The 24,149-nt window shown below is 40.8% G+C and overlaps 2 protein-coding genes across 8 annotated transcripts; one reads left to right on the top strand and one right to left on the bottom strand.

Moving 5' to 3' along the window:
- Positions 1 to 1,638: 1,638 nt before the first annotated feature.
- On the bottom strand, positions 1,639 to 7,311 carry c4h4orf33 (chromosome 4 C4orf33 homolog). 3 transcript variants are annotated; one of them, XR_004897138.1, is made up of 7 exons: positions 6,655 to 6,877; positions 6,383 to 6,576; positions 4,578 to 4,638; positions 4,428 to 4,479; positions 4,141 to 4,340; positions 2,625 to 2,777; positions 1,639 to 2,558 (listed from the first exon to the last, which is right to left on the bottom strand). XR_004897138.1 is itself a non-coding variant. In XM_031293581.2 (6 exons), exons 2-6 carry the CDS (start codon positions 6,561 to 6,563, stop codon positions 2,681 to 2,683), a joined length of 591 nt encoding a protein of 196 aa, XP_031149441.1. In that variant the 5' UTR covers positions 6,564 to 6,576; positions 6,926 to 7,311; the 3' UTR covers positions 1,639 to 2,680. The 3 variants fall into 3 exon arrangements, 2 of the variants coding, with proteins under 2 accessions (XP_031149441.1, XP_031149440.1); XM_031293581.2 differs by lacking the exon at positions 6,655 to 6,877 and adding an exon at positions 6,926 to 7,311 and having other exon boundaries at positions 1,639 to 2,777; XM_031293580.2 differs by having other exon boundaries at positions 1,639 to 2,777; positions 6,655 to 6,876.
- On the top strand, positions 7,302 to 23,925 carry sclt1 (sodium channel and clathrin linker 1). Of its 5 annotated transcripts, none has more exons than XM_031293578.2 (22): positions 7,302 to 7,403; positions 7,823 to 7,878; positions 9,085 to 9,152; positions 9,695 to 9,747; positions 9,904 to 9,976; positions 10,321 to 10,376; positions 10,785 to 10,920; positions 12,840 to 12,962; positions 13,154 to 13,219; positions 13,940 to 14,010; positions 15,064 to 15,154; positions 15,421 to 15,512; positions 16,840 to 17,017; positions 17,226 to 17,324; positions 18,793 to 18,864; positions 18,979 to 19,053; positions 19,148 to 19,290; positions 19,928 to 20,120; positions 21,332 to 21,528; positions 22,762 to 22,840; positions 23,377 to 23,472; positions 23,590 to 23,910. In XM_031293578.2, the coding sequence occupies exons 2-22, from the start codon at positions 7,845 to 7,847 to the stop codon at positions 23,647 to 23,649; spliced, it is 2,055 nt and encodes a 684-aa protein (XP_031149438.1). In that variant the 5' UTR covers positions 7,302 to 7,403; positions 7,823 to 7,844; the 3' UTR covers positions 23,650 to 23,910. The 5 variants fall into 5 exon arrangements, 4 of the variants coding, with proteins under 4 accessions (XP_031149438.1, XP_031149436.1, XP_035856528.1 ...); XM_031293576.2 differs by having other exon boundaries at positions 7,338 to 7,470; XM_036000635.1 differs by having other exon boundaries at positions 7,339 to 7,356.
- Positions 23,926 to 24,149: the final 224 nt, after the last annotated feature.

The raw sequence follows: 24,149 nt of genomic DNA, 5'->3' as shown, positions 1-24,149 counted from the left end.
CTCATTTGGCAATGGCTTGAATGCAACGGATGTTCATTAATATCAAAAAGTTCCGCATTAAAGCTTTAAAGAAATGGTTCGACATTTTGAGAAATAAGCTTATTTGCTTTTTTTGCTCAGATAAAAATGACAAGATTGATAGCACCAATTCTCATGTCTGTACGCTGACTATGAAGCTATAGCCAGAAGTCGGGACTTCACATTGCTTACACATTGTTGTGACAGTATTAACCATCTAACAATGTCATATATAATAATATATCAGTCATTTTTCTGCAGAAAAAATGGCCCCTTCATACTTTTTTTGGGGCATTTCAGCCTTTAATGGAAAAGGACAGCTAGATATGAAAAGGGGAGAGAGAAGGGGAAGACATGCAGGAAATGGTCACCCCTTTCATACTTAAAGTACATTTTGCAGATAATGTTTGTGTACTTTTCCTTAAAGTGGCTATTTGTAACTTTTAGTTTGTGTTGATTCTAGCGTCTGCTTTGGACAAAAGCGGTAGTGTTTTTACCACACCTGCTTTCATAAAGGTCTTTTTAACGTTAGAGTTAGCGATACGAGCAGGTCATATAGTTGCGATGAATGTTTTGCTAAACCGGATATTTTTTTATTTTTTGTTTAACCTTTATTTATCTGGGTCGATTGAGAACAACTTCTCATTTGCAACGACGACCTGTCACATTCACACAGTTCCACATTCATACCTGGAAGCTGCCCAGTACAACCACAGTCTGATCTGCTGGCCACTGAGCAGCTCCACTGGAGCCGTTGGGTTTAAGAGCCTTGCTCAAGGGCACCTCTGCAGTGGTGATGAGGGAGGGACAAGCGCTGCTCTTTCACTTTCCCCACCCAGATTTTATCCTGTCGGTCTGGGGATTGAGCCGGCGACCTCCCGGTCACAAGCTGGCTTCTCTAACCATTAGCTACTACTGCCTATATCACTGTCACTGTGTCACGAGCAAAAGCATTAGGAGTTTGTTTTAGCAACTTAGATTATTTTAGCACATTTCATGAAACCCACGGACGCTTGACACAGGTACAGGGGGACAAGGGAAAAGAAAATAGTAGGCCAACACAAACACGGACTGAAAAGGAATAAAAACCAGGCGCTAAATGGAAGGGGGGCGTAATTTAATGTAGGCTACTGACGTGCAACCACATTGCGCATTGTAAAGTTATTTTATGAATGAAACAGACATATTACATACATGAGGGTCAATTCAGGGTGAGTTTTGAATCATTTACAATCCCGTAATTGTTTCCTGTTGAAAGCCTGACTGTCGTCTGTCACTTTCCCTTTTTAGCTTTTAGATGTTCTTCGTTTCATTTCTTATTTTTCTGTGATGGCCTTGCCCAAGTATCAGCCATAACTACAACAGATAACTTCTAAAATAAAAATGAAAATACAATCAGGCCTATATAAAGAAATCTCCTGCTACCTTTTACCTGGTTGGATACACTAACACAGGCTTTACCAGTGTTACGCTAAAATCTGTGAACCGTCAGAATGTGTTGCTGTAGCGCCGTCTGCCTGCCGAAAATCATTCTGTGACTTTGCGGGAAAAATCGGACCCGGGCAGAGGCATTAATAAAAACTATACAAATTAAAAATTGCGTTGTTTTCACTGTTAGTCTCGTTTGCTGTTACAGGTCATTTATTATCATCAGATGGAACATTAGACAGTTTCAGAAACATTAAAAAGTAACTTTAAGGATGAGTTTCAATGAAGGACTTTTACATGTAATGGCGCATGTTTACATTGATGTACTGGTCTTTTACATAAGTAAAGGATCAGAGTGCTTCTTCAACCATTGCAACCTTCTCATGTAACTTTCAGCAAGAAAGCTTAAAATCATATTTCTCAAAATGATGAACCATTGCTTTAATAGATAGATACAGAAATAGATACATGGCAGTGAAACATGATCACACATCAGAAATACAGTTAAAGTGACACTGTATCACAAACAATCCCCCCCCCCCCCAAAAAAAAAAAACAAAAAAAAAAACTGACACGCTTCACTTCAGCAATATGTAATCAATACGTAAACACATTTAATTGTAAAAGGAAATCAATAAGGATAGTGGAATGGTTGCAAAAATGCACTAAATTAAAAGCTTCAACAAGTTTCTCTGAAGAACAGATTTTTCCCTTTAGCGGTGTGTGTACGATTGTTTGTGTGTGTTTAGTAACAGTCAGGGCGAAGAATCACAAGAACCTGCTGTGGTTTATTTCACTGTAATGAAATGCACAGGCTACACAGGAGCTGAATGGCAAAACGAGCATTCCTTGCCACCATCCAGAGTATAACTGCTGTAGGTCACACTCTGCCAAGGCAAATTAAGGTGACGTCCAATACCTTGTGATGCGTGTGTGACTGTGTGCTTGTACAGATGTGTACGAAGGCTAATACGCTCAGACAAGCTGATAACATATTTCTTGTCATATCGTTTGGCATCATTAACTAATAAAGATTGATTGCCCTTTGTTTTCCGTCAATGAGTGTTTGTACTATTGCCCTGCTGCCGTGGTTTGTGTGTGTGTGTGTGTGTGTGTGTGTGTGTGTGTGTGTGTGTGTGTGTGTGTGTGTGTGTGTGTGTGCGTGTGTGTCTGTGTGTACAAGAGAGAGACAAAGAGAGAGAGAGAGAGGGAAAAAGGAGTGTTTTTGAAAAGCTCAGGGCTTTCCATGCCACAGACCAGACTCTGGCTGGACCCAACCTTCTCCCATGATGCTTTGCAGGCGGAAATTTTGGAAATACTCCAGGCGGTGGCTAAAAGACAGAGAAACAATTTGATATAGGATGTGCAAAACTGTTACATACACACTTTTTAAAAGATTTTTTTGTTGGGCTTTTATGGCCTTTAATTGACAGGACAGTTTGAAGACAGGAAATGGGAGCAAGAGGGGGGACAACATGCATCAAAGGGCCGCAGGTCGGACTCGAACCCCGGGCCGCCCCCAAGGCGCTGCCAAGGACTCAGCCTACATGGGGCGCACACTCTACTGGGTGAGCTAGAGGTCGCCCCGTCACATATACACTTGCACATCCATACACACATATACTGCACATGCAATTTTGAGTGTAATTACCTAGCCAGGTGTTGCCTAATATTTGACTAATCCCCAAAGTTGGCCTACAATATTTTGTCATTTCGTTTGTCAAATTCTAACATTTATAAATTTATAAGTCTGGCTGCAAAATATTAAAAACATTAAAGGGGCAGTCCACTGATTTTCCACATGAAGATCAGTTTACTTCTAAAATATGTATTTCCCAGTACAACTCTGCCTGTGAAAATCAGTTGTAAAATGTCTTTTCTGGCTCTGGAGGAAAGTCTCTTAAATCTGAGAAAAATCTGAGAAAATAACCCTGATGATGTCATTAAAATAATCCTCATGATGTCATTGGCTGGGGCTTGAGACTTTAAATTTGCAACAGGAAGCTTTGTTACACCCGGGGTGTGCAGCTTAAAAGATGTTACCAGTAAGGGGAAGTCTAACGAAAGACACCATAGAGTTGCATTATGGGAAATGTAGGATCCAGTATTTTTGGAGTTGACCCATACTGAATATATTAAAGGTGCTGTAGGAAGGATTGGGAAGATCCAGGATTTAGCCAAAAACATCAACAACTTCTCAGTCCCTCCCCCCCTTTCCGCTAAAGCCCAAAATGGTCTCCTAAGCCCCTCCCCCCACAAGGGAGAATGAATGCGTGTGCATGAGCAGTGATTGACACACAGTTAGACCCCCCCCCCCCCCCGGCCCTGATTGGTGCATCTGAACAGGGAGCGGTGGATTTTTGCAAATCACATTACAGGCTGTAGGTGGTGCCAGAGGAGCTGGATTTTTTTTTTTAATGACCTGCTTCATGTAGTTCTACTGGAACATAGGGTCAGTTTCAGCAAATATGACAGAAAGTTAGTTTTATAAGTCTTACCTACTGCACCTTTAACCTCTGCTGCTTTTATTTTTTACACATCTAGCTTTCACAGTTCTGCCCAACTTCATGAAAGTGCAATATTAAATTGCTGGACTTCAAAACAAATCAATGTTTTACTATAAATGACATCTGTACAGATGAACTACAGTACATGACCTCAAACAACTGTACTCATAGGAATCAGCATACTCACAAGTTGGGTTTTTGGCCTTCCACTATCTCCTCCTTGGGGATGGGGTAGAGAGCCTCATATGTACGCTTCTCTCCTGAGCCATGGATGGCGTACGAGTTCATCTTGTTGATTTTGGGAGGGAAGTACGACCAGGGGAGGAGAGCCTCACCCATCCACCTGTCCCCTGTGACCGTAGCATTAAACACCATGGGCAGTTGTTGCTAGAGAAAGAATATAAAAAATAAATAAATACTTAAACCTCTAACTCAAAGTCGCTCCGTTGAATAACTCCCTCGATGTCTGCATACCTGGAATGCTTGGCCAACTCCTGACAGCAATAATATCAGATGCTGCCCATGTCTAAAATGAAGACAAAAAACACAGTTTGTATGTTTATTTAGGACTGCCTAAAAACATATGGTGACATGGATGTTACAACAGCAAAGCTCTGTACTTACGGACAAAACTCCACTTCTAGGTAATTTTCTGTAGTACTATCAAGGAAGAAGGACTCCACAACTGAAGATGAAGAAGAAAGATCAGTGAATAAAGAATAACAATCATTAAATCATTTGAGTCATTTATTTTGAGTTACAGCTTAACAATAGTATGTAAAAATACATAAACGTTCACAAAGGATATGAAGAACAGCACATCTAACAGCATTCTCATTATCTACCTAGATTATAATGTGGTTGGTTTCCAATCTAATAAATAACCGTAATGAGGTCAAATATGTGGGGCTCATTAACCGGAAATCGAACGTACTTAAGGTCAATTAGATAGGACTGTTATTACTCAACCTCATTACAGGGTTTAATTGCTCTGTCACCAAAATAATGATAATGCAATTACTATTATGGCCTAGTCCCTATAGTCTCTTCAACCTCATTGGACCATATTCATAATTTTATCTCAGCTTTTAGAGTGGCCTAAAATTGCATCATACAGACTAAATCCCTAAATCATGACTGCAATAACAACGTTATAAGTCCAACAGCAACACCAGTACAATATGATTCAATCTATTACAATAGGCCATCAATGCAACCTTTGTGGAGTTTATGAAGTTGTGTTTGAAATAACACTATGGAGTCTGGAAAGATATAATATTAGATAATAGATATAATCAGTCAAAGGAATATATCAACATTTTGGGAAGTACGCTCACTTTCTTTCTTGCCATGAGTTCAATATAAAGCTGGAGCAAAGAGTTAGCTTAGCTTAGCGTAACGACTGGTAACGGGAGAAACCTCAACATGTCACTTTTACACTTTGCTTTTCATACGGATTAAACAAATGTTATTAAACATGCAAATTAGTGAGATTTTGAGGTGCTGGTATAGCCTAGAAATCTAGACGCACCCTAGCGGCAGCAAATATAATTTGCAGCCAGGGTCAGTCTAGCAACTCTCCGTTGGCTTGCGAGCTGGAAAAACCAAATTCTGGTCAGGCCAATCACGTTGTGTATAGAGTCGCTGGGCGGGCTTAACATAAGGACGGCAGAGTTGCGACGGTTCCCTGCTACTTGAAAACAAAGAAGATGGCTGTTGCTGCTGGCGAACAGCGGTCTTTCGAATCGGCTTTGGCCGCGACTCTGGAAGACTTGAAGTTAAGCACTGAAGTCATTCTTAAAAAAGGAAGATGTGTTTGGAGTTTTGCCGACCGGATACGCCAAAAGTTTAATCTATCAACTAGCGTTGCTCTGGTTGGTTGTAGCGCTATCCTATTGCGTGCAGAGGTAATTTAAAAGACAACCGTTTATCCCGCCCCTCGGATTGAGGCCTGCCAATGGTGAGTTCCCAAACCCAACATCTTGATGTGGGTCTGGCTTGTCAGGCTAGTGCTGATAGGCAGTTTTCTAAGATAAACTAAACTAAGTTAACTGTCTGCTGGCTGTAGCTTCATGTTAAACAGACAGATATGAAAGTGGTATACAGTAGACCTTCTCATCTAAGTCTCAACAAGAAAGCAAATATACAGTTCCCAAAATGTTGAACTATTCCCTAAATTAGTCATGTAGGCCTTTTAAAAAAAACAAGTTATAACATGATTAATTACATTTACATTCAAGTAATACTATTAAAACGTTTTGGTAAAGTAGTTAGTATAAAAGGAACTCTATCTGTCTATGTATTAATTAACACATACATTCTTTATTCATAGATATTTATCATGGAGACAGATAAGCATATACTTGCATGTTTAGGAAGCTGTAGTGCAGTATCATACAGTATTGCCTGAGCGCCTACTTCTTACCCACCTTCATAATCCCAGAGTCCAGGGAAGGCCTGACTGGGGGGCCCAGCAGGAGCTGCTGGGTCATTGAAGAAGGGACCAAACATCTCTATCTTCAGCCCCCCTTGCCCCGGAGAGAAATTGATCCTGATAGGGTCATGATTCACAGGATTGCTATCCCAGGTGTGCTGGATCAAAAACTGCATTTGTGTAAAAGGACTGAAAGAAATACTTAATCAGAATGAGAAACTGCTATGTGACATAATGACACAGTGCAGCAATACATCGCAAACTTACAGAGATTCACAGCATAGCAAAATGTGCATAAGTGTCAAAAACTGGAATCTATGAGCTACCCCCATGTTGTCAAAGCTCCAAAGACTCACTGGTTAAAATACTCTCAACTGTGCTCCAGCATGTCTTAGCTAATATACACCCTGTTCAGCTCTTTAAGCAGTTTGTTATCTAATCAGATTGTTGATATGCAGTTCTGTTACTCAATAACTTCTCAAGACAGTAAAATTGACTTCCTGATATGGAAAACTTGCAACTATCAAAGTGAACTTACTTGCTGCCCAGGTAGTTGTTTCAGATTACACCTTGTTTTAATTCTTGACAACCGTTAAACAAGCTACCCAGAAAAGTTAACGTTGTTTTTCAACAGAAATACAGTTAGACAAGCATAACCACACTCTTATTTTGTTAGCCAATCATATGACCATTTGGCCAAGTTCTATCCAGCTTATTTTACATTAATACGTTTGTTTCTTTTTCTGATGAACCAGACAAGCTCGTCCGGGCGAAAACGTAATCTCTTTCCCTTAAAAAACGTCATACAAATACTCAAACTGAAACATCAAGATTAGATTTGTTGAATTGAATTATCCTTCTCAATACAGTATCCGACTGAAGCTTCCTGACACGGAGCGGAACTTTTTTTTCACTTTCCTGTTGTACAGACGGAACCAATTCTGCCGTGCGCAACCTTCATTGCTATTGGTTGGTATTTGTTTGCCTCAAAACGGACGGCGGAACCGAAGAGTAATGTAAAAGCCCCACTCATGATATTGTATTTTAAACTACCACGTCTCAAATAATACATTGATATAACCCGTAAGTTTCACCTTTCCCTGAAAATGGTTTACAAGTTAGCCATGTGTTTAACAGACCAAAAGGTTTAGTTAGCTAGCTAGCTAAGCCTAGCTGAGATTGTTTAGCCAGCTAGCTGCCGCGGTAACCACAGGTAACGTCAACGCAAGCTACCTTGTTTTTTAGCAACTTTGGAACGTCATTGGCGGAAAATATGTGGACAGTTTTTAACACACTAACATATTGCATTGAAAACAACAGTTGGCATTACTAACGTTAGTGCACGGATCGTACTTGCTTCTAATGTTGAGTTTGAAGGTAACGTTAGTGGTGGTCGTTTTTAACTTGCCAACGCAAACTATTTTGCTTGTAACAGTTATCCAGACTGCGCCTTCGCCATGGAAGCAGAAGTCGAGTTTTTACGTGACCAAGGTAAGAACAGACCCAGGGGGACACACTAGCAGGTTGTCAACTTCATCAGAATTCTCCAGCCCAAAGCTGTCTCAAAATCCGTTCAAGGGAAGTTTAGCTCAAGTGTTCAGATAGAGAATAATAACAGGCTGTACATTCAAAATAAGCCACCGTGACTGCTTTATCAGTACTATATGATCTCTACGCACACACACACACACTATATTGTAGATCATGCATTTTAAGTTAATTACATAGAACAGACAAATGTACCTACAACAGTATGGCTATTATTCATCAATAATCTGAGACTAGTATGAGACTGCCCTACAGTCCTAAATGAATAGTGAAAATTACATAATTTTGGGGTGCATGACAAGCTCCTTCAGCGCTGATGATAGCTAATAATATATCATCTTTACAACTGAGAAAAGGCTCAAAATGACCCACACATACATGATAGTTACTCTGCTTTTGTAAATGGATAGTACAGTCAGGCACATTCAGAAAGCATACATGCTTTATCAGGACTGTTGTTCTCCTTTCCTTTCACTGTCAAGATGCTTATGTGTGCCTGGATCATTTGGCCCCAACAACAACAATTGTGCAACCAGGGCCAATTTGTTTATACTGCAGTGTTTATTTGATATGATCTGAGATGTTCATCGCAGTGACAAATCCAAGGAACCTCATGAACTGTATATCTTTTTGATGAAATGCTTTTACTCCTCTGCCTAAAAGTAGGACTACATTTTCAGTCTGAAAGGCTGGATTAATTAATGCCTACTCTATCCATCTATCATCTTTGCTGCCAGTGCCTTCTTACAAACGTGTTTTTGAAATTCATTCATGGCCTCTCTCTAATTCCCTCTTTTCTTTTTCTTTTTTTTTTTATGTTTTGAATAACTTTGAACTGTAACTAACCTCTAGCCTAAACGGTGACTGCTCTCAGCAAAACTGCAAGCAGCAAACCCAGCCAACAATTGCTGGATCTGTTCTTGACTAATCAGATACTCAACTACAGATTTAACATGCACTTCTAAGATGTTTGTAATGCTGTCTGCTAGTCTGCTATATCTAATAGTTGAGTGCTAGTGTTTGGAAATAGGACCCTATTTGTGAAAATTAGCATTTCAAAATAGCCGAGTTTGGTGGGGAAACTTCAACTCTGAAATGGGGAGTAATTTGTTCATATGTGTGTGTGTGTGTGTGTTTGTGTGTTTTCAGTCCACAGATTAAATTCTGCTCTCAGTCAGTATCAGTATGGGCACGGGACTCAATCCACATCTTCTCAGGTACAAAGACATCTGTAAATACCAGTAAACAGCTGGTATGCGTTTGACTTTGTTAGGACGTTATTTGACAAGATATACCATACACATATGGAAATTTTGAGTATTGAGTAGAATTAGAGCTGGGCAACATATCGATATTATATCGATATCGTGATATGAGACTAGATATCGTCTTAGATTTTGGATATCGTAATATGGCATAAGTGTTGTCTTTTCCTGGTTTTAAAGGCTGCATTACAGTAAAGTGATGTACTTTTCTGAACTTACCAGACTGTTGTAACTTTTCTATTATTTACCTTTACCCACTTAGTCATTATATCCACATTACTGATGATTATTTATCAAAAATCTCATTGTGTAAATATTTTGTGAAAGCACCAATAGTCAACACTACAATATCGTTGCGGTATCGATATCGAGGTATTTGGTCAAAAATATCGTGATATTTGATTTTCTCTATATCGCCCAGCCCTAAGTAGAATTAGCTATAACCGGACACCCCATCATGCCAAACCTTCATATTCTGCATTTGTCCTCATCAGGTTGAGGAGGCAAGACGCGCAGAGTCTCCTACGCCTTGGCTCTCAGATAGAAGGTCAGACAGGCGCAATTAAAGTCTTTCTTGTATGACAGTCAACACATTCTTGTTACAAGCCCGAGTTATGAGGACACCAACCTCATGTAGATATGGGTGCACTGGAGAGCACAAACTTTCTTACACAAGTGACATGATTATTCATCCTTGTTGCAGCATAATGGCTCCACTGATAGCGGAGTACGATCGGCACATGGATGAAATGACTGAACAGCTGCAGAGATACCAGGTGAAAAACACTGAGACACAAATTCAATTCGGACAGTGAAATTAAATATTGGAGAATCTCACATATTACATATCTTGACTTACAGACATTATAAAGTAATGGGATGCATACATTTAATATCTTGGAATATGCCACATTGTGTGAAAGAAAGCCCAAAACTTGATAAGATGGAGCTGAGTGAATATCATTTGAACTGAGTTGGTTTTAATGAGTAACTTGTGGCTTCTCTAAAGAGAGAGAAAAAAAAAAATCCAGACTTAAATTTGAATACAGCCCTAAAATGTATCAGGACGTCCTAACTAATTAATAACACTCTGTGTTGGTCTACTTGTTTAATTCAACAGGGGATGATGACAGATGTCAAAGTGAAGTTGGAGAGGGTTGTCAAGGAGAATGAAAGGTAGAACAATTCAACTGGTGTCAACATATGGAGAGTAGATACACAACACGAGACAGAAGCATTCACTTAACACATCAATAAGCATCCACCAAAACTTTCTGTCGTTAGAGATTTTCTTTGAGAATATCAGATATTTATTGGTTTTCTAACCTTTATTATTATACATTGACTGTATTATGCTATGCTTGTATTTGTGTCCCACCAAACATAAGGTAACAGTGAGTAGTAGTTGAATAGTTATGTTAGTTTAGTTCTTTGTTGATAATCAAGGCATCTTGACCATTTACTGTACACAACTGCCAAATAAAATGGGCTTGTTTGACTGCAATTAAGGTTGTGATATTTAATTTAAAAAAATATTTATTTTTATTTTTATACAATATCAATGTCAACCCTCACCTTTACCAGGCTGCATGCAGAGTTGAGGGACTCTGTTGAGAAACAGCTCCACGCCCTGCCGGTGGCTTCGGGAGTGAAGGGCAGCACCCTGGAGGAGGAAGCAGTCATCAGAAATCTCCAAGAACAGGTCCAGCTCTGTGAACAGGTCTGCATATGTCCATATGTAGTCGCGCATTGCCAGACCCACCTCCACTGCGGAGGATGGTCTGGCTAGTCCACACAACCTTCCGGCATTGGAGAAAAACGTGCTCTGGTTAATTGGCATTTCTTTAAACCAATCACAATCGTCTTGGGCGGTGCTAAGCGACTGGCAGAGCAATGGTAACTCTGCAAAATAGCCTCGGGAAGGAACTTGTTTTGGTGGAACGTGTACGTTCAAAATAGGGCTGGGCGATATGGAGAAAATCGGATATCGCGATATTCTTGTCCTAATACCTCGATGTCAATATTGTGGCGATATGGGGTTGACAATTGGTGCTTTAACAAAATATCTTCACAATGAGATTTTAGATAAGTAATCTTCAGTAATGTAGATATAATAACTAAGTGGGTAAAGGTAAAACTAATAGAAGAGCTAGAACAGTCTGGTAACACAGAAAATGACTTTACTGTAATGCAGCCTTTGAAACCAGGAAAAGACAACACTTAAGCCATTTACGATATCCAAAATCTAAGACGATATCTAGAGCCATATCACGATATTAATATAATATCGATATATTGCCCAGCTCTAGTTCAAAAGTAGTTTTAGTCGTGCAACAGAACACTCAGATTGGACAGATAGTCTAGCTAGCTGTCTGGATTCACCCTGCAGAGATCTGAGGAGCAGTTAACCATAGTCCTCAGAAATCTACCAGAGTTTAGAACGCCAACACAAAGAAAAAGATTAAGATTAAGTCCATGTTTTGTTTGCTGTCTTACTAGGAGTTAGATGAGAAATACAATGTTGATACGTTTTTATCTCTACACTCCGTGGTGAGATTCGAGACTATTGCTGCGTTCAATTTACATCGGAAGTAGGAGGTCGGAACTGGGAATGACGTCACACCCGATTTGACCGTGTTCCAGTAACAAGTCAGAAAACCATTATATTTAACGGGTTGGGGGAACTCTAGCCAGGTTAGCCATTGCTAGCAATACTACAATAACAGTTGGTAACAAGGCATTATGTGGTATTTTGTGCATGCAAACACGGAAGACGGACAGTGCTGTGTTTACACCTGATTTAATGAGAAGCATGTAAGACACAAGTGCTTAAAAATGATAAACTCATACAGCTTTCGCTACTGTTGATGCTTGGAGCAGCAATGTTGGATTGTGATGTGGGGGTTGGTGAGGTTATCCCGACTTTCTGAGTCTGAAATCCGACTTCCCAGTTCAACTGGAACGCACCACATGTAACTAAACCACTGTTAAGCATTTGGTTAAAATGATAAGCTAATGTTACAGTAGCAGAAGTGGACACGAGTCAGCAAAGTGATTCATTAATGAGTGTAATACAGCGGTATTTACCTAAAGTTTGCTACTATTAGCCACCATATGCTACATGTCATACCAGACAAAGTAAGGCTGGAATAGAAAAGCCCTGAGTATTGAGCTTGTGTTTTATTTCTTTTCAAATAACAAAGACTGAAAGCAGAGGGAAACACTCAAACGTGCTTTCCGACAACTTTTAAACCATATTATATAATAATAATATTTACATATTGTATCTTGTGTATTTTATATGCATAGCAACATAAAACATGACAATGTTTTATTGAGTAGTTTAGTAATACATTGGAGCGATTAACTGACAATAGCAACAACTACAGTTGGTCCTCGTGGCTCTACACAGCCCTTTCATTTTGTGGGGACTTCTTCACTTGCTGACACGATACAATGTGAATAAGACAATTTAAGCTGTTCTCTTTTACCGAGTCTAGCTGTTGTCAACGCTGCTGTTGTCTGTTCTACACTAGGTTATGTCCTGATTCAGGCTCTGAATGCACGGTGATGTAACACGAAGTAAGTAAGCAACATTTCATTTAGCATGTCTGTATATTTGTGTGTGTATTTGTTTAGGAGCGGTTGCAGGCCGTGGAGCTGTGGCAGACCGCAGCCCAGGAGCTGGACCGCCTCCAGCAGACCTACCAGAAGACCGTCTCAGATGGACAGATCCACGATGCTCATAGGCAGCAGCTCAAGGTTCAGCATTCCCACATTAACATGCAGAGCCAGATCACATGATTGGCAAATCAACGTTTCACCGCTAGATGGAGACATTATAATTGAAATGAGGTTAATTAGAGCAGTTTGGCCTCAGTCAATGCTTGATATAAGCATGAGGTAATTACAAGCAGTTCATTTTTATTTAGTGCCTTTTTTCTCCGTCACAGGATCAGCTTGTTCAGTTCCAGCAGCACACACATAAACTCCAAGTGGCCAATCAGAAACTGGAATCGGTAAGTGACGGTTAATTAAAAGCATGTTAAATTATTGCCTCCTAATTAGCCATGGGATCGAAATGCTGTGCACTTCTCCGAAATTAACGCTGCTCCCATAATTAATCTTGTAACTAAATTTATCGGTTTCTAAATCACTCTGGTAGTTAGCCAGAACTGTCAGCTTGCTCGGTAATCCTATAACTACCAGCACATACTGTCTGTCTGTCTGTCTCTCTCTCTCTCTCTCTCTCTCTCACACCCACAGTCACACATAAATACACTCAGCGTCAAACTGTTTAGGCTCTATTTAGACAGTTATCTGACAGGCTCAACGTTTGGAGCGTGGCGAATAAGGCATACAGAATATCGTGCATATATTTATTTACATACAAACCCATGCACACACATACACATGCATGCCTGGTGCTTACTTAGGACAATTCAGTGTGGGAAGAGACAGTAATACTATATCTCGCAGATGCATTTTTAATGAGAGGGTAAGCCTTGGACATTCCCTTCTCTGACTTCTCATACAAACAGCCTTTTTCAGTTGCTGTAAAGTCGATTGGCTTTGTAGCCATGAATGACTGACAGTCTCCTTAGGCTTTGTTCTGAAAGGACTTAGAAAGCTTTGAGAGATAAGTTTCAAGGGAAAGTTGGTTTTTGAGCTAAGGTTCAACGTGTGTGTTTGGAGTCATGCCACACACATGGCATTCCTGTCTCTCTTGCCACACACAGACTGGCCAGCAGTTCCTGAAGACGGTGACAGAGCAGAGCACAGAAATGGAGGAGCTACACAGCCAGCTCAGGTAACTAAATACATCAGAGATTCAAAATGGCTGCTGGCAGAGGTCTTGCTCTGTAAATGTACTCTGTGAGGTTACACATATGTTTAAGTTTTAAGTTAAAGAAATAGTTCGACAAAAAAAGTTTGGAAAAAAGGCTTATTGCTTTCTTGCTGAGAGTTTGATGAGAAAATCCATACCACTCACTATGTCTGTACAGTAAATGTTAAGCTACAGCCAGGATCCGCTTAGCTTAGCCCAAAGACTGAAAACAACAGAAAAAAAGCTATAGGTTTGGGTACCGAAACCCGGTGCTAATATGGCACTACCGGACCGAATGGTCAATGAAATGCCTGCGCTGCACACTGGTGGAAGCAGGTAACGTCAGCCTACCGTTAGCTACCAGCGGGCTTAAACATGGTTAAAATGCTGAAAGCTAAAGTTTCTCACAGGAAAGGATTCCAACACCTGGGCATACAATGGTGTGCAGCAAATACAGGAGAAACCAATAAAACAACATGGTGCGTTCAATTACACTTCGTAAGTTCATGGTGGATTCAAGTGCACCTCAAGGAACTCAAGCTGTTATTGTAAAGTACCCTTTTGCCATCTAGTGGTTCTTTTTTTGTTATTTAACATCAATTAACTAATGAAATAAGTCATTATTACATTTTAAATTAACTATTTAAATTTGACCAAATGGCCTTGGCAATAAACAAGCCGTTCTTTTATGTCGCCAACTGCCGTTTTGGGCTCTTCTGTTTTTTCGGTTTAGGAACCAACAACGTTTTAAAAATATTGTTTTAGTACCAGTATCGGAAAAAGCCCAAACGATACCTAACCTTAAACTGCTAGCATGGCTCAGTTCAAAGGTCGCTAAATCCACCTGAAAACACCTCCAAAGCTCACAAGTTAACATATTGCATCAGATTGGTTTAATCCAAGAAGAAAGTGAATTGAATGTATTTCTGAAATTGTCTAACTATTTTGTATTAACCAAATAAGGTGACTATAAAGTCAAGAAGGCAGACAGGTTTCTATGTTGTTATATATGCTTGAACTGTCCTCCTGGTGTAGGCAGGCCAAAGCTGAGCTGAGGATGGCCACAGCCAAAGTGGATGAGATGACCAAACTGCTACAGAATGTCCAGGACCAGATGCAGAGACGGGTGAGAGAAGATAAAGCAATACAAAATATACTATATAGGCAATAGAAAATTGGTAGTCCACCTAATGGGAATGGGGAACACCAGTTAATTAATTTTTTTTTAATAAATATAACATTTAACTGATTTTGTGGGGATTGTTTGCCTTGGGCATCCCTTTGGGCTATAGTGGCCAGCGTTAGTCATTATTTTTGAATATTTTATGAACAGAATAATGAATCCAGTTAATTAAGAAAAAATAATCATGAGACGTGTGTGTATATGTTTAGGAGGAAGAAGTGGCAGACGCTCAGGTCCGAGAGGACGCAGCAGACAGACGGCTCCAACAGCTTCAGGCGGCCTTGAGCCAGCTAGAGGCCAGGTGAGCACGAGTTAAACTGCTCCTTCACCTGCAATCCCATTTCAGCCTTTTCTGACCCTTTTTGTAGAAAAGTTTCATTCATTTAGGAAATGTACTGCATGCAGCATTGTGAAACGGAAATTGTATCACATCTTACTAAATTGTTAAGAATTTCAGCATGTTTTACAAATGGGTCACTCGACATGATCACACCACATTCTGTGTTTCAAGTTGACCTAACATACTGTATATACTAGGGCTGTCAAAATAACGCGTTCATTTCGATTAATTCATCTGAGAAAAAAATAACGCAGATTAATCCATTCCATATTGATTGTTTGACCCGGAGCCGTTCTAGCCACCATTGAACTGTAAAATGAAGGAGGGAGACGAGAATGTGCTGCCTGGATCATTAACTGGAACATTTACTTGTAAAAATCTTCTTCCTGCCAACCCTGGCTACCGAAATCTGGTGCCACTGATATGTCTGCTCTTCTCTCTGGTGCTCTGAAGACGATACAGGCAACACAAACACTGCTGCATGTGACGCTAGTTAACACTATACTCGACAGCAGCTAACGTTAGCCTACCGCTAGCTAGTTAACACTACACTCAACAGCAGCTAACGTTAGCCTACCGCTTGCTAGTTAACACTATACTCAACAGCAGCTAACGTTAGCCTACCGCTAGCTAGTAGCTGGATTAAAAACGGTTAAAATGCTGACAGCTAACGCTAAACGGTGTAAAGTTTGACTGTGTTTTACTGTAGAGGACTGTGACTCAACAGCGGGATGTAACAATCTGCAGCTGCCGTCGGAGAAACAACACAGACGGTGCGTTCAATGAAACTGGTAAACTACAGCCTCGTGGTGCATGTCCATTTCCCATCTGGTGGTTGTTTTTGTCGTTCAACAGCAATTTACTAGTGAAATAAGTTATTGTTATACATTATTATTAAATCATTTAATTTCGACCATATGGCCTTAGCAATAAACAATCCGTTCTTTAATGTCGCCAATTGTTGTTTAGTACCCTTTTTTTTTTTTTACTTTCTTAAAAAGTATCGGTTCAGGCACCGTTAATTATATATGCGATTAATTTCGATTAATTAATCACAGAGTATGTAATTAATTAGATTACATTTTTTAATTGATTGACAGCCCTAGTATAGACTGTAGCAGGAGCCCAACACCAGTAACCAACTTCAGAAACAGTTACTGAGCTTTATGGAAATATTTGCGATGTCTGAATGCGTTGGAAAGTCATGGAATTTAACATCAAAATGATCAGCAGTTCCCTGTCCTTTGCCCCTTGCTGCTGGTACTCACTCCTTTTTCTCAAATGCCAGACTAAAGGCTGCATCTCAGGAGGCTGAATCAGTTCGCAGAGATCAAACTGTGTGGGAGAGAAAGGTGGGGGTACTCCAGGCACGTTGTACCACCCTAGAAGAGGAAAAGTACGAGGCCTTGGCCAAAGTTCGTGAGAGTGTTCAGGTGGCTGAGGAGGCTGCATTGCAGAAGGACCAGGTGACTGCAGTCACTGTCTTTGTCTCTTCTTTTCTGTCTCTATCCCCTCCCCATTTTTTGCCTTTTTCACTGCCCAAGCCTTTCCCTTCAATCTGTTGGGCTGCAAGATCCTCTGACAATCGATCCTCTGTGTCCACATCCTTTCAGCACTTCAGAACTTTGCCCACTGAAATGTGTAGCTGTGTCTGTCTTTACCCTCTCCCTTCAGGCTCAGTTAAGAGAGAAACAGAAGATAGAGGAGCTGGAGAAGACAAAGGAGGCCATCAAACAGTTAATCCAGGACGCTGCAGTCCGCACCAGAAAAGAGGTGCAGAGTTACTGAATGGCTTTCTGAACAAGAACTGCTGGGCTGTTTCTGTAGAAGTAGATATCATACTGAAACTTCATGAAAAAATCTAGCTGTTGGAATAGGCTTTACAATCTAGAAAATATCTCAGAATCACTAAATGCCCTCCATATAATTTGCTGCACGTTTGACTAAAATCTCCTTTTAAGCTACCGAATGTATTGCATCATTACTTAAAAGCACTGGATGATGTCAAGATAGAGCCAACTCTATATTAGTTTCTTAAAAATTAATATCCGTAAAAACTACAGAAACCACTGGAAGAGGCACAGCCGGTCTGTACTGATGTACTAATCCAAAAGCAAAGCACTGCTCTTTCCCCCTTCCTAACCTCAGTGGGGGACATGTTGATTAATGCTCAATTAATGGGTCTTCTTCCTCAAGCCCTTCAACTGTTTAAATCCTGTTAATGAAGCCTAGTATGACTGCAGCGCTGGCTGTCATCTTAGTCCCTAGCTGGCCTTCAACAAATGATTTTTTACTGTGGATGTGTTTGACTATATGTCAGTTGGAGACCTTCCCTTGCGTTTGCCTTTTTACCTTCCAGGACATTTTCTTGGAGGTTGAGTCAGAGGTTGAGGTTAAACATTGCAGCCAGAGTGAGGCAATTATTTATTTATTTTTACCTCAGGCTTACTTGAAGATTTAAGTACCACTCACAGTTATGCACGAAGGTTAAAATTTCCCAAAATAGAGGTGTGTCCAGAGTGATCCACTATCCTGACTCAGAGCACCTGTACCTTCAGGAGTTTTGACCGCTAGTAGTGCTATGGAGCAGTAATTTTCAGGGTTGTCCCTATTTCCTAAACATCGAAAGCGACACAAAGTCCTGGTGACGGTTTACACTATTCCGAAATGCAACCTTGTTCATAAAGAAATGGGGTACCTTTACAGATGCCTTGTTGAGTTTCCTTGTAAAGAAAAATGTGCACGAGAACAAATCACACGATTAAAAACAGCGCTATTAGTGGTCAAAAACTCCCCAGGGTACCTTAAAGGAAGTTGAGATGTTTTGTTGCTGAAGAATAATAAGTGAATTCAGATTTCTTAGGGTTAGGGTTAAGACCCTCTATTTTCTCAAACTGTCAAATAGACAAAGAATGCAATTTTTTTAGTTTTTTTTTTTTAATTGTAGGTCAATAAATACATTACAAAGTTCCTGCTAGATGTTTATATGCATCTTGCCCTTTGTTTTCATTATATATTCATACATTTGACTCTCTGCTTTTTCACACATTATTTTCATTTCCTTTATTTGTCTGCTTTTTATAAAATATGCACAGTCAAAGCAAAAGTCTGAATACGGTAACTTTCCTCACACACATTTTGACTTAACCTTTGAACTTAAGCTGTTTAGTCAAGTCGCCAACTCAAGTAGCTACTTTGTGCGTCTAATTAAAGTTACTGTCGATGACTTTTTCTTTAACAGGTGGATAATGTGCGCAAGCAGTGCAATGTTCAAATTGACCGTATGGCCGAGGAGCTGTCTGCACTGCAGCTGGTAAGAACCTGCCCCATTAAGGACAAATCCCTTTCAACATTACACTAAATCCCTTCTGCTCGTGCGTTTTATTCATTCTGGCTCTCCTTGTTCTCTCTTTCCACCTCTCTCAAGGAGTGTGCAGATAAAGAGTCTCAGATTGAAAGGTCCCTGCGGGAGAGAAAAGCTGTAGAGGAGGAGCTGGAGAAGGTATCCGTGAAAGCACAAGAAAGACGCTGGCAAAGCCAGCTCCAGAGTTCTGATAGTGTTTGATTGCATGGTTGTATACTTGTTTTTCTTTTAGGTGTATAAGGAGGGCAGGGCAGAGCCAGAGTTCAGGAAGATTGATGCCCTTCACCAGAGGTGTCTAGATGCAGAGAGGATAAAGGAAGACATTAGCCTCACTCTGCAAAGCACACAGAACAAACTGAGGAAGATGGAGATGGAGTAAGTGTAACTTAGCATTGTAGGTTTACTCTTCGCTAGTTTGAATGTAGCACATTCATGGCAGTAGGCCTGCATAATTAATCGTTGTTCACGATTACATTTTTAAATAACTTCGATTTTTTTTTATGACTTCGATTCTCATTTAATTTTACGAGCCGACTGCATCACAAACGCTACTACTTTCTTCTGTGATTTTTAAACATAGACTCTATAAAAAAGGTTTCAAAGCACTCCCAAGCGCTGCAATGCTCTCCCTTCTCTAGCCTCTATGTTGTCAGGCTTGTGGTGATGCGCAATGTGCTATAGGTGCCAAAAAAAATCTATGTTTGGTACTGCCAATTTGTTTTGTTTTGTCATGGTTCATGTGTGCAATAAACATTACACTTTGTGAGAAAAAAATCGTGGCAGAGAATCGTGATATCAATTCTAAGCTAAAAAAATCGTGATTCATATTTTTCCCCGAATCGTGCAGGCCTACATGGCAGGTCTCCACCTTAACTCCAATCCTTCTCACAACAGCAGGGGGAGTGGCTTCATCTGCTGACAATAATGATGGTTGTATAAAGAATAACATTTTGTTCTTTTTTGTCTTTCTCACCCCCTTCCTTTCCTGATCCATCCGTCCGACCGTCTGTAGCTACAGTGAGGAGCTGTCGCGTTGCCAGGAGGAAGTGGGGCGGCTGCAGGGCTCGCTGGCTGCAGCCCGGGACGACTGTGTCAGCGTCAGCGAGGAGCGTCTCCAGCTGCAGCAGGAGAACCTGCAGCTACGCAGGGAGATGGATGAGCTGCGCAAGGCCTCCTTGCTGGTCCAAAAGAAGGCCAAACAACAGGTAACCCATTGATCAATGGAAAAGGAAGGAAATAAAGGAATAGGCACTTAAGGCACTCACATGTAGTGGAGCAGGAGTAGTGCAAAGCAGCCACTTGGGCCAGACACCATCCATCATCGTCGGCTTTTTCGGGGTCGGGTCAGCAGCTCCAGCAGGGGACCCCAAACTTCCCTTTCCCGAGCCACATTAACCAGCTCTGACTGGGGGATCCCGAGGCGTTCCCAGGCCAAGGTGGAGATATAATCCCTCCACCTAGTCCTGGGTCTTCCCCAAGGCCTCCTCCCAGCTGGACGTGCCTGGAACATCTCCACTAGGGAGGTGCCCAGGGGGCATCCTTACCAGATGCCCGAACCACCTTAACTGGCTCCTTTCAACGCAAAGGAGCAGCGGCTCTACTCCGAGCTCCTCACGGATGACTGAGCTTCTCACTCTATCTCTATCTCTAAGGGAGATGACCGAAAGAACGAGATCCAGGGTACAAGCGGCCGTAATGGGTTTCCTCAGGAGACACACTGCACTATAATCAACCTGTCAATAAGGTGCTAAAATCTTCAGTCGAGGGCTTGTCCTTTTCCTCTCACACACAGACCTGTTCCTTTTTGAAAGAAAAATTGATAGTTTTTGCTTCTACAGAAGTCTAAAATCATGTTATTCGATAGGACAGAACAATTTTGGCCACCCAGTCTGTGAGTGCTACATATGGTTTCATAATCAAATCCAATTTTACACCAATAAGTATCAATCTTACACTTGTAGCATTCATTTTGGCTGGTATTCGGTCATAAACCAAAATATTGGACAAATGAAAGCTTTGACCTACTGTAATGATGGAATAGATGAAAAGTCAGAGGATCCCTTTAGAGACACTGGAAACTGGCATGCACTGAGCACAATCTAGGACAGGAGGGCTCTGCAGTGGGTGATTAAAACCTCCCGGAACATCACTGATACCTATCTATATCGGTGAGACGAGGTGCCTGCGGAAAGCCCAAGTTACATTAAAAGACAATACCTACCCCATCACCAGGAAGGGACCCCGGCGTGTGAGAGACAGGCCGGATGTCAGGCTTTATCCCACCAATGTACATCCGTTGAGCCAGACTAGTTCTGACAAGACGGGGCACTTGAATCTTCTTCATCTAATTAAATGGATTTTAGACCAGCTAAATGAAATCCACCCAACCTCACTCTGCTGCTCTCTCCCCCCCAAGCTGTCACAGATGGAGCAGGAGTACAGCCTGAAGGAGCAGGGACTTGACGCACGCGTGCAGGAGCTGGAGGAAAGCAGCCGAAGCTCCAGTGTTGATCTGACGCGCCTCCTTACAGCACAGCAGAAGAGTACCCAGCGCTGGAAAGAAGAGGCCAAGAACCTTGTTCAGGCCTTCGAGACTAAAATCACAGGCCTCAAGTAAGAACTTGTAAAAGCAGATTTAACATTACTAAAGAAAGAAAAGATAGACGCAAAACCTTCACTGAGAAATGTCCCCAGGGACTAAAAGGTTTACAGTTTAAAGCCTTAAAGGAGAACTCCGGCCAATTTTTACATTAATCTTGATCGCTATAAATATGCTAGTACTGTTGATAGAAAAAAAAAAAACGAGCCAAACCGGTGTTAGTAACACGGAGCTGCTGCAGCTACGTGTAGAGCTCCATCTTAGCTAAAACGGCACTTGTGGGGGCATGATCTAAAGAGTGCCTTTGTGCATCTTCACAGACACAAAATAAAATTTAAATGTCTGTGCAACATGAACAGGGCCCTTACGTGACAACAAGATGCGTTTTCAACTCAGACATCCTGCCGGTAACTCGCCCTGCTAGCTGCTTAGCTGCTGTCTGGGATGAGTGTATTCAGCCAGACTTCGGTGATAATTATCACGCAGCAGTTCCGTGTGTAGTTGTAGCTCATCCATTTTGTGTGCAATCAATCTGGTGTTGGTGAGTAGGAGTCTTGGCAGTGGCGATCTGTGTGGTAGTTCCCTTAGCAGGGCTAGCAGGTCCAAGCGGCATCCTCGCTTCTCCCCGCCTTCGTCGCCTGCCGCGGCCGACAATAATCCACCGAGCGCCCGCTGTTCTGGCTATTTCCTCCGACCTTTAAAATAGAAAGGAACCATACACTAAAACCATTAAATAAAAACAAATGTCCTACTCTAACAACATCTGTCACTGTTTTTTCCATGTGTAGATCAACGTAAAGCAATGTAGTGCTCAAAAAGAGCAGGCAGGCTAAGCAACAAAATGTATCTTCCAGTGATAATCCGTCTAATGGAAACTAGTGGGTAACTGACAGACTGCAACAACAATGTAATATACAGTTTAAAATAAGAGTGTTTAATACAATACTCTTTAAAGTTAATTACAATACATTCGTCTGGTGCTGCCTTTTTTTTTTAAATTCTATCAGTTCAACAGTGGATCAAAGACTAAGCGGCAACAGCTAAAGTGGAGCAACAAAGATTTCGATCACAGTTGAAACAAACATTGACTTACCACTTGAAGTTGTTTTTCCCCTCAGCGACAGCTGTACTACACAGAGACCTATTGGAAATATTAACCATGTTGAAACACTTGAAATAATAAAGCTTTGTAAATGCTTTATCTCCGGGAGAAGTGGCTTATCTCGATTTTTTTCCGTCTACTTCAGGGCAGAGCTGAATCGGCAGAAGCAGCGTTCCTACGAGCTGGAGATGCAGCTTGAAACTGACCATAATACTGTTGCTGAGGTTTGTGTAACACACACACACCCACACAACCCTGCAGCTCGATTTACAGTACAAGGTTAGATTAAACTGAGCAATTCTTACAAATATTCTGGTCTAAGAGGAAACGTAAGGTGTTTGTCACGCCCTGTAGCGATCTGTGCTGTTCAGGCCTGTCCAGCTGCTGTTGGCCTCTGTACATGTCAGGCCTCCTTTGTAACAGTGTGCTCAGAAAAGCAGCTACAGACAAGAAGCAGGAGTCTTGTGCCCGGTCTAAGGATCAGAGAATGTGTTAGGATGATGAACTAAAATAAGTTTGTTTTCTTTAGTAGAAAAGTAGTGATACTAACTAATAAAGTTAAGATTAACTCACAACCTCTGCTTATTTATAAATGCAGAGCCCACATCTATTAACAACAGCCTGAAAAAAGTATGTCTATGTGGCTAGTGATAAATGCACCATATGTTCCTTGGTACTTGAGTGCTTTAAAAGCAAAAGCTTAGTAACTTTTAGTTGTTTGACTACATGTGACTTAATTGGTATGTGTTTGTTTGTGCAGTATGAGAGGCAGCTAGCAGAGTATCAAGAGAAGACGAGTCTTCTCCAGAGACGACTGACACAAGCTGAACAAAAGGCAACCACTGCTACACAACAGGTATGGCTACTGTTGGCTCTTACATGGGGAGATATGTCTTATTCCAGTTCATTTGTTATCTGATTGAATACTGACATTATTTATGTGTTATGCTTTTTTTTTGTTTTTTTTTAACAGCTGAATTTGTTGGCATCACAGCGAAGAAAAACTGCCATGGTGGATCCAGAGACTCTCTAACAATAACTGTCACTGTGTTATAATTTCTTATTTTTTTAATTTATTTTAAAGGAAATAATCCCATTGAGAGTCCGAATGTCTTTTACAATATGCTAGTATTTATACTGTAGCCATGTGTGTTTAGAGCATGTTGCTCCTTTTTGTAAATATGATATCAACATTTTGGCCATTTGGTTAATAAATGGCAACATGTTCTAATTTTATACACTAATGTTGTTTGTCTGAGGTTTGGTATGTAAATAAACTTTGTTATAACAAAATAAACACTTCAAAATACACCTTTCTTTGTCTTTGTTGTGTGTGTATATACTGTAGGTGCATGATTTAATGGAAATCAAGTGCGTTGGGTATTAAAATGCTTATTTGCTTTTGTCAAACAGCCAGGGGGCGAAAAAAAAAACTCTGGGGTGAAAACCTATTTAATACATTGAGGGTATCATTTTATTTATTTATTTTTTAACTTTATTTCAAAAAAGTAGTTTACAGAAGTTCAACATTGA

This window comes from Sander lucioperca, chromosome 4 (assembly GCF_008315115.2).
Source record: "Sander lucioperca isolate FBNREF2018 chromosome 4, SLUC_FBN_1.2, whole genome shotgun sequence".
Classification (NCBI taxonomy): Eukaryota; Metazoa; Chordata; class Actinopteri; order Perciformes; family Percidae; genus Sander; species Sander lucioperca.
This window is presented reverse-complemented; position numbering and strand designations above follow the sequence as displayed.